Source organism: Zingiber officinale, chromosome 7B (assembly GCF_018446385.1).
Source record: "Zingiber officinale cultivar Zhangliang chromosome 7B, Zo_v1.1, whole genome shotgun sequence".
Taxonomy (NCBI): Eukaryota; Viridiplantae; Streptophyta; class Magnoliopsida; order Zingiberales; family Zingiberaceae; genus Zingiber; species Zingiber officinale.
Genome location: NC_055999.1, coordinates 87,552,914 through 87,566,650, shown reverse-complemented (window position 1 = coordinate 87,566,650; position 13,737 = coordinate 87,552,914). Strand labels below are relative to the sequence as shown.

At 40.5% G+C, this 13,737-nt stretch overlaps 1 protein-coding gene across 1 annotated transcript; it reads right to left on the bottom strand.

Moving 5' to 3' along the window:
• Positions 1-258: 258 nt before the first annotated feature.
• LOC122004518 lies at positions 259-12,527 on the bottom strand. Its single transcript, XM_042559394.1, has 5 exons — positions 12,366-12,527; positions 11,836-12,205; positions 10,912-11,750; positions 845-1,163; positions 259-797 (listed from the first exon to the last, which is right to left on the bottom strand). Exons 1-5 carry the CDS (start codon positions 12,525-12,527, stop codon positions 259-261), a joined length of 2,229 nt encoding a protein of 742 aa, XP_042415328.1.
• Between the last annotated feature and the right edge of the window lie 1,210 nt (positions 12,528-13,737).

Here is a 13,737-nt window from a genome sequence, read left to right as displayed (position 1 = left end):
CAAAGTACTTTACAAGTAATATTTGAGGCATTATGTACAAAAGGTCAAAAAATATCATTCGAAAGGAGCAAATATTTCATCCGGTATCTCCTTAAGGATCCGGTCATGGTCTAAAAACTCAGCAGACGGGAGGGACTTTAAATAGTCTTGCTCGTGAAGTTGTCGCAGAGCCCCGCCCGCCCCTTAGATAGCAGATGTGGAAAAATCATGTCCCACTTGTTCATAAAATTCTGCAGAATGCAGATACATAGCACGGCTCTACAAGCAGCTATTGTTCTCTCCTTCTCTGTAGATCGTCAGAGCTGCTGACACGCCCTCTGTGGTGGCCCTAACTTGAGCCAGTTCACTTCTGGCAGTGGATAATAATGTCGCTTGGGAAGTTAGCTGAGCCTCTTGAGATTTCAAAAGGGCCTCCTGCGATTTCAACTTTTGGTCTTGATCCTGCACCAGAGTCTCGGCAGCACGCAACTTTTGAGCCAACTGGTCCATAACTCTTTGATGTTCTATAGCCTGCTGATTCATAATCTGTTGGTGTAGATTATCAGCCTGACTTTGCTTTTCCTGGAGATCTCTGAGTTCATGGTTGGTTAGGGCTAGGGATAATTCCAGACTATTCTTCTTTTTGGTTAAATCTTTTATTTCGACCCTCAAAGCATGGCTGGCCTGGACGGGATCATTCAGTTGCAATTCCAGTTTAGCAACCTGGTCGCGCAACATCTTATTCTGATAATGAGTAGCATGGAAGAAATGATTCACTATCAGAGATTCTGCACAAGCCTGGAACATGCAGAAAGTATCTGATAAGAGCGGGAAAAGCAACAGTTGGGAAACTTTTAAAGGTTACCTTGATATACAGCTCTACGAATTGGTCCATCTGAGCCGGGGAAGGCAAGGAATTCATATGTTGCAGGCTTTCTTCCCATAAAGTGGCCAGACGACCTTTTATCTTGGGGAGCTGGTGGGAACATCTGTTTGAGACCATAATTGCTCCTCAGAAGGGAGGGTAGTACAATAATTATGATAAAAAAGCGGAGGAGGTCCTGAGGGACCCGCAGATAAGCCCGGAGGAGCTGAAGGCTCGGTGGTTGCACCCGAAGGAGCTGAAGAAGGCTCCTGAGGAGATACTGCAGGCGGGATAGTTGAAGGTCGTGTTGGAGTGTATACTGAAAGCCTAAGCTTTGTAAACATTCATTATGAATAAAGAATCACATTTGGTCTAATTATCTACATTTGTTTGTAGTTGTTCATTTAATTTATATTGTAGATAACATAATATGTGGTGTCACATACAGAAGATGATGTTATCAGTACCTTATAAATTATAAACAGTAGCTCACGACCAGAATGGAAAGGAACAAACCATTAGAAGGTCGTAGTGTAATTAGGTATTAGTTTATCTTGACTATATAATTATACTAGTACACTCAGAGTGTATTGAGTAGGACCATTTGAGGTCGTTTCTTTTATACTGACTTTATAAAGGAACAAAGACCTCGGTTATTATGGAAGTGTGTGCTCTTAATCCTAATATAATAACAAGCACATATATTTGATATTTATTTCTTTAATTTATCAATGGGTGAGATTTAGTTCGATGAATCAATAAGCCCGATAAATTGGGAAATGATATCACTTATAGTGTGTGTTGTTGATTATAGAAGGAAACTGTGTCCTAGAGATACTAGGTTGATAATGTCCCCAAGAGGAGCTCATAAGGATTGTCATGTTAAACCCTGCAAGTGGACTTAGTCCGACATGACGATAAGGTTGAGTGGTACTACTCTTGGACTTAGACATTAATTAAATGAGTTGTCAGTAACTCACTTAATTAGTGGACATTCGATATCTTAAACACAGGGAGACTAACACACTCATAATAAGAAGGAGCCCAAAAAATGTAATTTGGGATTGGTGCGGTGGTTCAATGATAGTTCTCTAGTGGAATGAATTATCATTGATAAAATTAAGTTGTGTGTTTGGGGCGAACACGGGATGCTTAATTTTATCGGGAGACCAAAACCAATTCCTCCTTTCGGTCCCTATCGTAGCCTCTTATTTATAGAGTTCTATACCCACCTATACCCACCTTCTATACCCACCAATTGGGGGCCGGCCAAGCTAGCTTGGGAACCAAGCTAGGGCCGCCTAGGTATATTTTGGGTGGCCGGCCCTAGCTTGAACCCAAGCTAAAATAAATTAAAAAGAAATTTAATTTTAATTTTTATTATTATGTGGAAGATATATTTTAAAGAGAATTAAAATTAAAATATCTCTTGTAAAAGATTTACAAAGATTAAAGAAAGAGATTAGATCTCTTTCCTTATTTGTAGATTGAGAGATTTTTATTTTCTCTTTAAAATTATTCACATGTTAATAAAATTAAAATTATAGATATTTCCTTTTATTAACCATGAAGAGATTTTTAAAGAGAAATTTTATTTTTTAAAATTTCCGGAAACAAATAAGGAAAGTTTTAATTGTTGATTGAAACTTGTCCAATTTGCTTCCTCTTGATGTGGCCGGCCATTAGAGTTTATTTGGAAAATTTTATTTTATTTTTCTCAAATAAATCATGTCAATGAAATTAAGGAAATTTTATTGTAAATAAATTTCCTAATTTGCCTAGGCCAAGGAATATAAAAAAAGGGGTAGGGGTGCCTTCATGAGACACAACCTCTATTGTTTTCTCTCCCTTTTTCCTTGGTGTTGTGGCCGGCCATTACCCTCTCCCTCTCTTCCTCTTGTGGTGGCCGAATACTTCATCTTTCTTGGAGTTCTTGTGGTGGCCGGATACTACTTGGAGAAGAAGAAGAAGAAGGAGAGAAAGCTAGCATCTCTTGGAGCTTGGTTAGTATTTTGATTTTCTTCTTTGGTAAAGTTCTTCCTTTGTGGCCGAACCTTGCTTAGAGGAGAAGAAGGTGGTTGGTGGTTTCTCATCTTGGTAGATCGTTGCCCACACAACGTCCGAGGTTAGAAGAGGAATACGGTAGAAGATCAAGAGGTTTTTCTACAAGGTATAACTAGTAATTTCTATTTCCGCATCATGCTAGTTATTTATGGAAATAATACTAAATACAAGAGGCTTACGTTCTAGAATTTCGAATATGGTTTTTTGAAGTTGTGTTCTTTTGTTTCTTTCTTTTCCTTGTGATTTGATTGCTCTCTTTGGTTAACCTAAAGTTATTTTAGGAAATTAAATATTAGCTTTCTATTAAAGGTTTTGTCTAGTCGGTGGTGGTTGCTCCCATATCCAAGAAGGCCATGTGCCTCGTCACGTCGATCTTGGGAACCTTTATGGAAATTAATATTTAATGGAATTAATAACTTTAGGAGACTTGGGTCGAGCGTGTTAAGTTCCGCAGAGATCCAAGTCAAAACCTAAAAGAACAAATAGATTAAGTTTTGGATCAAACGTGTTAAGTTCAAGCGATCCAAAATTTAATTTAAAAGAACACATGGTAGCTAGGAAAAGGTTCGGACCTTTGTACAAAATTTTTGTACAATGGAACCTATAGGTTTTCCGAGTAGCAACCAACAATTGGTATCGAGCTAGGGTTTTGCCTCTGTATTTGGTATTTAGTTTAATTATGCACATGTCATACATAATTTAGGCGAGTTAATAGTAGGATGTGCTAACTCTATGGATGCAGGATCCAACTATTATGGCTTTTAGTTAATTATGTGTGTGATTGGACCCTTGGACATGTCAAGGGCAATTTATATGTGTGTGCATGATTGTATTAAAATACAGCAGGAGCTGTATTTAGTTTTATTAGGATTTTATTTTTGATCTAGATACATGTACATTCCTTTTATGGAATATAGGATCAAAATGTAAAATTCTATTTATGTTGCGGATCGAATCTTGCAAAGCGTGGAACCTTCTAAGGACCAGAGGCGCAGCGGAACTCGGAGCAAGATGGATGCGACAGTTAGACCCGCGGTGGCCAAATATGGCAGCGGCTTCGGATGACAACACACGGAGGATAATTAAAGATAAAAGCCATAATAGTTGAAAATTAGATTTTCTATTTATTGCTTTTATATTGTGCTGTGTGTGCATGTTAGTTTACAAGTTTAGTAGGCTAGCATAGTTAAAATTCCTCATTTATAAATAACTAAGTGGGAGAGGGATTTTTAAGTAAATCCCATGGTCTCCATTATTGGTTTGTAAGTGATGCAAACAAGCTTGCGTTGGCTCTGAGTGCCTTCCTCCATAACGGATGAGCTTGTTTGCGGATCACTAGAAGAGACTTCCATTTTAGATGACTATAGGAAGTTAATTAAGAGCGTGTGATCTTCCCCAACGGAAGGGGCATAATCTTATTAATGGACTTAGTGTCAAGTAATGGTGTACACTTAGACACATCTAATAGTATCCTCCCCAACGGAGTCACTGCTATTATTTGTGTGACCAAATAATACCAACTATTAATTTTATTTGTCAAAAAGTTAGGTTGACAAGATAATAAAATTAATGGGTTAAAACCTTCCTTTTACAAATGTTGAAATTGTATACGTCCACACTAACGTGGCATACAAAATTCACGGTGTTATGAGGTGTTGGTTAATTTTAAAATAGTATTGTTTGAGGAATCAATATTATTCTAAATTTAGAGTTCTGACCAAAAGTTATTTGTGATTCTTAGGATTACTTTCAACCCACATCCATCATACTTCAACAAAATAGACTTACTGGACCAAATTACATAGATTGGAAAAGAAACACGGATATTGTTCTTATTCTGAAAGCTATAAATTTGTCTTGTTGAGCATTGCCTGATGCACCCATTGGTGAATCTACCCAAGAGGAGATTGAATATCATAGGAAATGGGTAAAAGCGGATGAGATGGCGCGGTGTTACATTTTGGCTTCAATGTCAAATGTATTGCAACATCAAGATATTTACCAACGATTATGATATTATGAACAATCTCAAGGAACTCTTTGGTCATCGGGATAGGGCTTCTAGACAAGAAGCTATGAGAAAGATAATGACACCACCATGCAAGAGGGTACTCTGTAAGGGATCATATCCTAAACATGATGGCTTATCCGAACGATCTACATCCTTGGAGGAGAAATTGATGGGAAACCCAGATCGATATGATCCTCCAAACCCTACCTAGAAGTTTTGAGCAGTCCGACTGAACTATAATATGAATAAAAGAATTTATTCATTAGGGGAACTACTGATGTCAAGCAGCAGAAGGGTTATTTCGTCACAATGCTCAAATTCACTATCTTGAAAATGGTTCTACTTCTAAACCGAAGGAAAGAAGAAGAAGAAACAAACTGGTTCAAGAAAGAAAGTGAATAAATCTCAGTGTACGGGATTTAAAGCTGGAATGAAGAAGCCTAAGGGCAATTGCTTCATCTGCAATCAGTCATGACATGGGAATGCGGACTGTCCTCGTAAGAACCAAAACAAAGGTATATCTCATACTCTAGTTGTTGAAACATGTTTAGCGGTGTTATCTACCAGCACCTGGTGTGTAGATACGGGAGCCACTGATCATGTCTGCAATTCCTTGCAGGGGTTCCAGGAAACCCGACGACTATCTGAAGGGGAGATTACTGTCTACATGGGCAATGCTACTAAGGTGGCAGCTGTTGCAGTGGGAGACGGCTACTTATCTTTTAGTAGAAATAGAAATTTGGTTTTAAGAAATTGTCTTTATGTACCCAGTTTTAGAAAGAATTTAATTTCAGTTTCTAAACTGTTTTTAGATGGATATTCAGTTTCTTTCAGTAACGATGTAGTTATTAAAAGAAATAAAGTGATTATCTGTTCTGGTGCATTAGTTGGCAATTTGTATATTTTAAATCCAATTTCTTCCACAAAGCAAAACATGGAAATTTATAACTCATCTTCTAATTCTAATAAGAGAAAAGAACCTTCAGAAATGAACCAAGCATATCTTTGGCATCTAAGACTTGGTCATATTAATTTAAGTAGGATTCAGAGGCTTATAGCCAATGGACTTTTGAGTTCATTAGAGTTGGAAAATTTTCCAACTTGTGAATCTTGCTTAGAAGGTAAAATGACCAAGAGGCCGTTCAAGGCCAAGGGGTATAGAGCCAAAGAAGTGTTAGAGTTGGTTCACTCTGATTTGTGTGGTCCTATGTCTGTCCAGGCAAGAGGAGGTTTTGAATATTTTATCTCTTTCATAGACGATTATTCAAGATATGGATACATTTATCTAATGCGCCGCAAGTCCGAATGCTTTGACAAGTTCAAAGAATACAAGGCTGATGTGGAGAAACGATTAGGTAAAAGTATCAAGACACTACGATCTGATCGTGGTGGCGAATACCTCTTAGTAGAGTTTAGGAATTACTTATCGAGGTTGGGATTCAATCCCAATTGTCACTGGAACACCCCAGCAGAATGGTGTAGCGAGCGAAGGAATAGGACTCTTATGGAGATGGTTAGATCGATGATGAGTTATTCAGAATTACCAAATTCGTTTTGGGTATGCTCTGGAAACAGCAGTATACGTTCTGAACTTAGTACCTTCTAAATCAGTTTCTTCTACTCCCATAGAATTGTGGAATGGGCGAAACCCAGTCTAAGACATATTCGATTTGGTAGTCCACACATGTCTTGAAACCGATCTTGATAAGTTAGAATCTCGTGAAGTTCGCGTGTTTGTAGGATATCCCAAAGGAACGAAGGTGGTTTATTTTATAGTCCTAAAGACCAAGATCATTGTTAGCACCAATGCCCGCTTTTAGAAGAAGACTATATAATGGATCACAAGCCCGATAGTAAAGTTCTTTTAGAAGAACTTAGAGAGGACATGTCTACTTCAGCACCAACAGGACAAGATGAAGTACCACAAGAGACCGCAACACGTGTCACACATGATACACAACCACGGATGCCTCGTCAGAGTGGGAGGGTTGTAAGGCCTAGAAGATTCATGTTTTGGGAGAGTCTTGGTTTGATCCCGGGTAAACATGAACCTGATCCATGGTCATATGAAAGCACTCCAAGATATAGATGCAAGATCTTGGCAAAAGGCAATGAATTCAAATAGAGTCCATGTACTCTAATAAGGTCGGAGCTTGTAGAACCACCGATGGTGTAAAAGCCGTTGGATGCAAGTGGATCTACAAAGGAAAAGAGGGACAGACGGGAAGGTAGAAACCTTCAGAAAGAGAGAATCGATTATGAGGAAACCTTTTCGTAGCGTATGGATACTCTTATCCATTGATGCTCATATGGATTATGAGATTTGGCAAATGGATGTCAAGACAGCTTTCCTTAATGGAAGTCTTGAAGAGAACATCCATATGAAGCAACCAGAAGGATTTATTGAAAAAGGCAAAGAGCATCTAGTATGCAAGCTCAATCGGTCCATTTATGGATTGAAGCAAGCTTCAAGGTCTTGGAATATCCGGTTTAATGAAGTAATCCAGTCATATGGATTTATTCAAAGTCCGGATGAGTCTTGTGTATATAAGAAGTGTAACGGAAACGTGGTGGTATTTCTTGTACTATACGTAGATGATATTTTGTTAATTGGCAACAATGTCAAGGTATTATCAGACGTAAGGGTATGGTTGTCCAAACAATTTGATATGAAGGACTTAGGAGAATGTGCACACATTCTTGGGATCAAAGTTATAAGGGATCGCAAGAAAAGAATGTTGTGTCTATCCCAAGCTTCATATATAGATACAATCCTTGCTCATTTTAGCATGCAAGACTCCAAGAAAGGTTTCTTACCTTTTAGACATGGAGTAGCTCTATCTAAAGAGATGTCTCCAAAGACATCAAAAGAGATAGAGGACATGAAAGCAGTTCCTTATGCTGTAGAAAGCCTAATGTATGCAATGCTATGTACGAGACCGATATCTGTTTTGCTATGGGCGTGGTTAGCAGATATCATTGTAACCTGGACAAGGACATTGGACTATGGTAAAGCATATATTAAAGTACCTAAGAAGGACTAGAGATTATATGCTAGTTTACCAAGCAGACGATCGCTCCCTGTGGGTTACACTTGATTTCCAATTAGATAGGGATAACAGTAAGTCTACATCGAGCTATGTGTTTACTTTAGGAGGCCAAGCCATTTCATGGAGGAGTGTTAAGGCGAAATGTTTCAACTCAACCATGGAAGTCGAGTATGTAGCAGCCTCTGAGGCGACTAAAGAAGTATGGCTCAGGAATTTTCTAATGGACTTAGATGTGATTCCTGGTTTGCCCAAAATCATCACAATTTATTGTGATAATAGTGGTGCAGTTGCAAACTCGAAGGAACCACGAGCCCATAAGGCAAGTAAACATATAGAGCGCAAGTACCACCTGATACGAGATATCGTGAAGCGAGGAGAAGTTGTCATCGCCAAGATTGCATCAGCGGATAACCTGGCAGATCCTTTCACTAAGGCCCTTCCGGCGAAAGCTTTCGATCGGTATGTGGAGGGAATGGGAATCAGATGTATGGTAGAAGATATGACAACTTAGTCATTAGTATAAGTGGGAGATTGTTGGAGTGTATACTGAAAGCCTAAGCTTTGTAAACATTCATTATGAATAAAGAATCACATTTGGTCTAATTATCTACATTTGTTTGTAGTTGTTCATTTAATTTATATTGTAGATAACATAATATGTGGTGTCACATACAGAAGATGATGTTATCAGTACCTTATAAATTATAAACAGTAGCTCACGACCAGAATGGAAAGGAACAAACCATTAGAAGGTCGTAGTGTAATTAGGTATTAGTTTATCTTGACTATATAATTACACTAGTACACTTAGAGTGTATTGAGTAGGACCATTTGAGGTCGTTTCTTTTATACTGACTTTATAAAGGAACAAAGACCTCGGTTATTATGGAAGTGTGTGCTCTTAATCCTAATATAATAACAAGCACATATATTTGATATTTATTTCTTTAATTTATCAATGGGTGAGATTTAGTTCGATGAATCAATAAGCCCGATAAATTGGGAAATGATATCACTTATAGTGTGTGTTGTTGATTATAGAAGGAAACTGTGTCCTAGAGATACTAGGTTGATAATGTCCCCAAGAGGAGCTCATAAGGATTGTCATGTTAAACCCTGCAGGTGGACTTAGTCCGATATGACGATAAGGTTGAGTGGTACTACTCTTGGACTTAGACATTAATTAAATGAGTTGTCAGTAACTCACTTAATTAGTGGACATTCGATATCTTAAACACAGGGAGACTAACACACTCATAATAAGAAGGAGCCCAAAAATGTAATTTGGGATTGGTGCGGTGGTTCAATGATAGTTCTCTAGTGGAATGAATTATCATTGATAAAATTAAGTTGTGTGTTCGGGGCGAACACGGGATGCTTAATTTTATCGGGAGACCAAAACCAATTCCTCCTCTTGGTCCCTATCGTAGCCTCTTATTTATAGAGTTCTATACCCACCTATACCCACCTTCTATACCCACCCAATGGGGGCCGGCCAAGCTAGCTTGGGAACAAGCTAGGGCCGACCTAGGTATGATTTTGGGTGGCCGGCCCTAGCTTGAACCCAAGCTAGTAGGGCCGGCCAAAATAAATTAAAAAGAAATTTAATTTTAATTTTTATTATTATGTGGAAGATATATTTTAAAGAGAATTAAAATTAAAATATCTCTCTTGTAAAAGATTTACAAAAGATTAAAGAAAGAGATTAGATCTCTTTCCTTATTTGTAGATTGGAGAGATTTTTTATTTTCTCTTTAAAATTATTCACATGTTAATAAAATTAAAATTATAGATATTTCCTTTTATTAACCATGAAGAGATTTTTAAAGAGAAATTTTATTTTTTAAAATTTCCGGAAACAAATAAGGAAAGTTTTAATTGTTGATTGAAACTTGTCCAATTTGCTTCCTCTTGATGTGGCCGGCCATTAGAGTTTATTTGGAAAATTTTATTTTATTTTTCTCAAATAAATCATGTCAATGAAATTAAGGAAATTTTATTGTAAATAAATTTCCTAATTTGCCTAGGCCAAGGAATATAAAAGAAGGGGTAGGGGTGCCTTCATGAGACACAACCTCTATTGTTTTCTCTCCCTTTTTCCTTGGTGTTGTGGCCGGCCATTACCCTCTCCCTCTCTTCCACTTGTGGTGGCCGAATACTTCATCTTTCTTGGAGTTCTTGTGGTGGCCGGCTACTACTTGGAGAAGAAGAAGAAGAAGGAGAGAAAGCTAGCATCTCTTGGAGCTTGGTTAGTATTTTGATTTTCTTCTTTGGTAAAGTTCTTCCTTTGTGGCCGAACCTTGCTTGGAGGAGAAGAAGGTGGTTGGTGGTTTCTCATCTTGGTAGATCGTTGCCCACACAACGTCCGAGGTTAGAAGAGGAATACGGTAGAAGATCAAGAGGTTTTTCTACAAGGTATAACTAGTAATTTCTATTTCCGCATCATGCTAGTTATTTATGGAAATAATACTAAATACAAGAGGCTTACGTTCTAGAATTTCGAATATGTTTTTTCGAAGTTGTGTTCTTTTGTTTCTTTCTTTTCCTTGTGATTTGATTGCTCTCTTTGGTTAACCTAAAGTTATTTTAGGAAATTAAATATTAGCTTTCTATTAAAGGTTTTGTCTAGTCGGTGGTGGTTGCTCCCATATCCAAGAAGGCCATGTGCCTCGCCACGTCAGTACTGGAAACCTTTTATGGAAATTAATATTTAATGGAATTAATAACTTTAGGAGACTTGGGTCGAACGTGTTAAGTTCCGCAGGAGATCCAAGTCAAAACCTAAAAGAACAAATAGATTAAGTTTTGGATCAAACGTGTTAAGTTCCGCAGGCGATCCAAAATTTAATTTAAAAGAACACATGGTAGCTAGGAAAAGGTTCAGACCTTTGTACAAAATTTTTGTACAGTGGAACCTATAGGTTTTCCGAGTAGCAACCAACAGGTCGTTCTGAGGGGCCAGCTTCATCGTCCTGAGCGTGCTGTGAGGTGGAAGGATGAGCCAATGGGGGCTCGGCCTGATTATTGGATGAAGTAGGAGGATCAGTTACATGGCTCGGGATTGGAGGTGGAGTCACATGAGGGGATGGAGGGGAGACAGCTGCATTTGGAGGAGGAGAAGGGATAGATGATGGGCCGGAGTCGGGCATCGGGCGAGGGGCTTGGCGCCGACGTCTCTGAGATAGTGGCTGATCGTCAGAATTAGAATCATCAGAGGACGACCGAGCCCTGCGTCTAGAGGGAGTTGGAGCATTTTGGCTCAGGTGTTCATTTGTGGCACGAGCCCTGCAAGCCGCTTGAGAAGCCTCTCTGAAAGAAGGACTGGCAAGGGGGACGTTGCCTGTTCTTCCGCCAAGGCCCATAAGCCTTTCACCAAGGCCCCGACCGAGGATATAAGTGGCTCGAGGAGGACTAACCGAGAGTAGTGGTGTTGGGGGAGTAGGCTGGGCCGTACGTGGGGCCCGGGGGCGAGTGGGAGCCTCGGGGCGAGTGGGAGTGGCCGGTCGAGGTGGACGAGCAGCCCGGAGGCGAGCGGGAGTGGCCGGTCGAGGGGGACGAGTAGTCCGAGGGCGAGTAGGATGAGCCAATAGAGTAGGTCGGGCAGCAGGAGACCCTCGTCGAGCAAGTCTGGGCGGAGGATTGGCCGAGAAAGCTCCACCGATTGAAGTTGAAGACGAGTGGGGGAGTGCTCTTCTCTGCAGGAAAACTCGGCCTCGCCTCATTATCTCCATGTCACTTAAAGGAAGGGGATGAACCTCCGAAACGTGGGTTAAGACTTCAGCTGCACCGGGTAAAGTGTGAAATTACTTTTCCTAGAAAAAATGAAATACCCACGAAATGATGACAGAATAGAAAGAGAAGCTTACCCAAGGAGCGAGGCGTCTCCTGGGTCAGATTGCTCAGGCGAAAATAGGATAACAATTCCTCAGATAGTAGACGCATTAAATTTATGCGCCAGCCGGCTAGGCGAGACGAAGCTTCCAAGTAAGAAGAGTCAAGATGAAATTCTCCCAGTTCGGGAGAGGAAGGAAGTAATTGTTGCCATCGCAAGGGCCACTCCACGTCGCGGGGAAAGGCAATGAAGAAAAATTGGTCCCTCCAGCTCGGGGTAAGAAGGCGGTAGGGATGATAAAAAAGTAGTTTGGAGACGGGGTTGAAATCGAAATGTGCCTTCTTCTTGGCGCCGGAGGGTGAAGAAGCAATGGAATAAGTGGGCGGACCAGGATAGTTCGCACACTTCACACAGAATTACAAAGCCACAAAGGATTCTTATGGAGTTGGGTGTCAGTTGCCCCAGAGGAATCTGGAAATAGCGGCCTATGTCAGTAAAGAAAGGATGGATAGGAAGACGAAGGCCAGCTATGAACTGTTCTCTAAAAAAGGTGCTAGAGCTAACAGGGGGATTGAAGAATTGATGTATTCCAGTAGGGATGATCACTTGCACATCATCTTCAACCCCGTAGGTGTAACGTAGGTCATCTCGAGCACATTCATCGAAGGAGGAAGAGCCGGGATAAAGTATCGATGCCAAAGAAGGGAGAAAAGAGGGGGACGCCATGAGAAGCGGAGACGAAAAGAGGAAGGATCAAGCGAAAAAGGATCGAGGCGGAAGTAGCAGGAGCAGGAGGGATTCAAGTAAAAGGAAGAAGAAAAGGACGTCGAACGTTGCCAGTCGAAAGCGAGGAGAATATTTATAAGCACCTAGGAAAGGGGTAATTTCGTCAGACTATCATCCATCGGCGCAAAATAATGGGCGGGAACAATGAAAGTCATAGGATCCTCCTCGGAAATAACGCCTAAGGGCATACTTGTAAAAGTATTGGCACGAAGCACGAAGAGACGAACCTCGGGAAAAGATACCCACAGTGATCTTAAAAAAGTGACCGCGCTTTCCCGAGCTGGGCTTACCTCTTAAATAACTCGACCTTTATCGGAGCAGACCTGGATAACGAGGGGTCCCGGTCTACCCTTAATTCTTAATTTCCTGGTCTTCTTCTATACAGACCTGGAGCAGGACAGATCTTGGCATGTGCATAACTTTTAATGTCTCGATCTTCAATTAGACCGACCTGTAAACGAGGCCAAGGACAGATCGAGGCGCAAGACTAAGGCGAAATTAGCAGAGGAAGATAAGGGAGCAGGTCGGGAAATTAGAAGGATCCCTGACCAGGGGTAAGTGAGACCTAAAATAAAGGGCCGAAACACGGACATGAGAAGGGCCGATTATCAACAACAGTAGGTCAACATATTATCAGCCGATTACTATGATAAAAGAGTCAAGGGCCCGTTATTAAAGAATATCATGATAAGCACGAGCATGCCAAAAGGAATAGGAGTCTATGAAGACGCTGAAATAGAGTTGGTTAAGTATAATTTTACATCAAGACATGCAGTACATGGAGTCATCTTAGGGATTGTTGTCCGCAGAAGCAGAATCATCAACAGTAGGGTCCGCAGGAGGATCAGGGCAGCAGGGAGCAGGGTCAGCCGGAGGCTCGGGCAGAAGGAAGAGGTCGTCATCATCCTTAAAAGAGGGGAATGACCCATCAGGAATCTCATCCATGATGCGACCTATATCAGGGAAATCTTCCGAAGGAGCAGCCTTAAGTAAATCCTGTTCGAGCATTTGGCGAGCTCCTCCACCCATGCCACAACATACCATGAAATTCATCAGGTCTCCTATCTTCTTCATGAAGAAGGGGGAGGTAACATAGGCTCGCCTGTAAGCCCACAGACGACCTATTTCACCTGCCTGATAGTCTGTCAAC

Bases quoted from the DNA above. Each gene is read 5' to 3' on its own strand.
- LOC122004518 (XM_042559394.1), bottom strand. From the start codon at position 12,527: ATGGCGTCCCCCTCTTTTCTCCCTTCTTTGGCATCGATACTTTATCCC. The intron at 11,751-11,835 runs GTAAGCTTCTCT...TACCCGGTGCAG, and splicing joins GGAGACGCCTCGCTCCTTGG to CTGAAGTCTTAACCCACGTT. The intron at 798-844 runs GTAACCTTTAAA...CGCTCTTATCAG, and splicing joins TCGTAGAGCTGTATATCAAG to ATACTTTCTGCATGTTCCAG.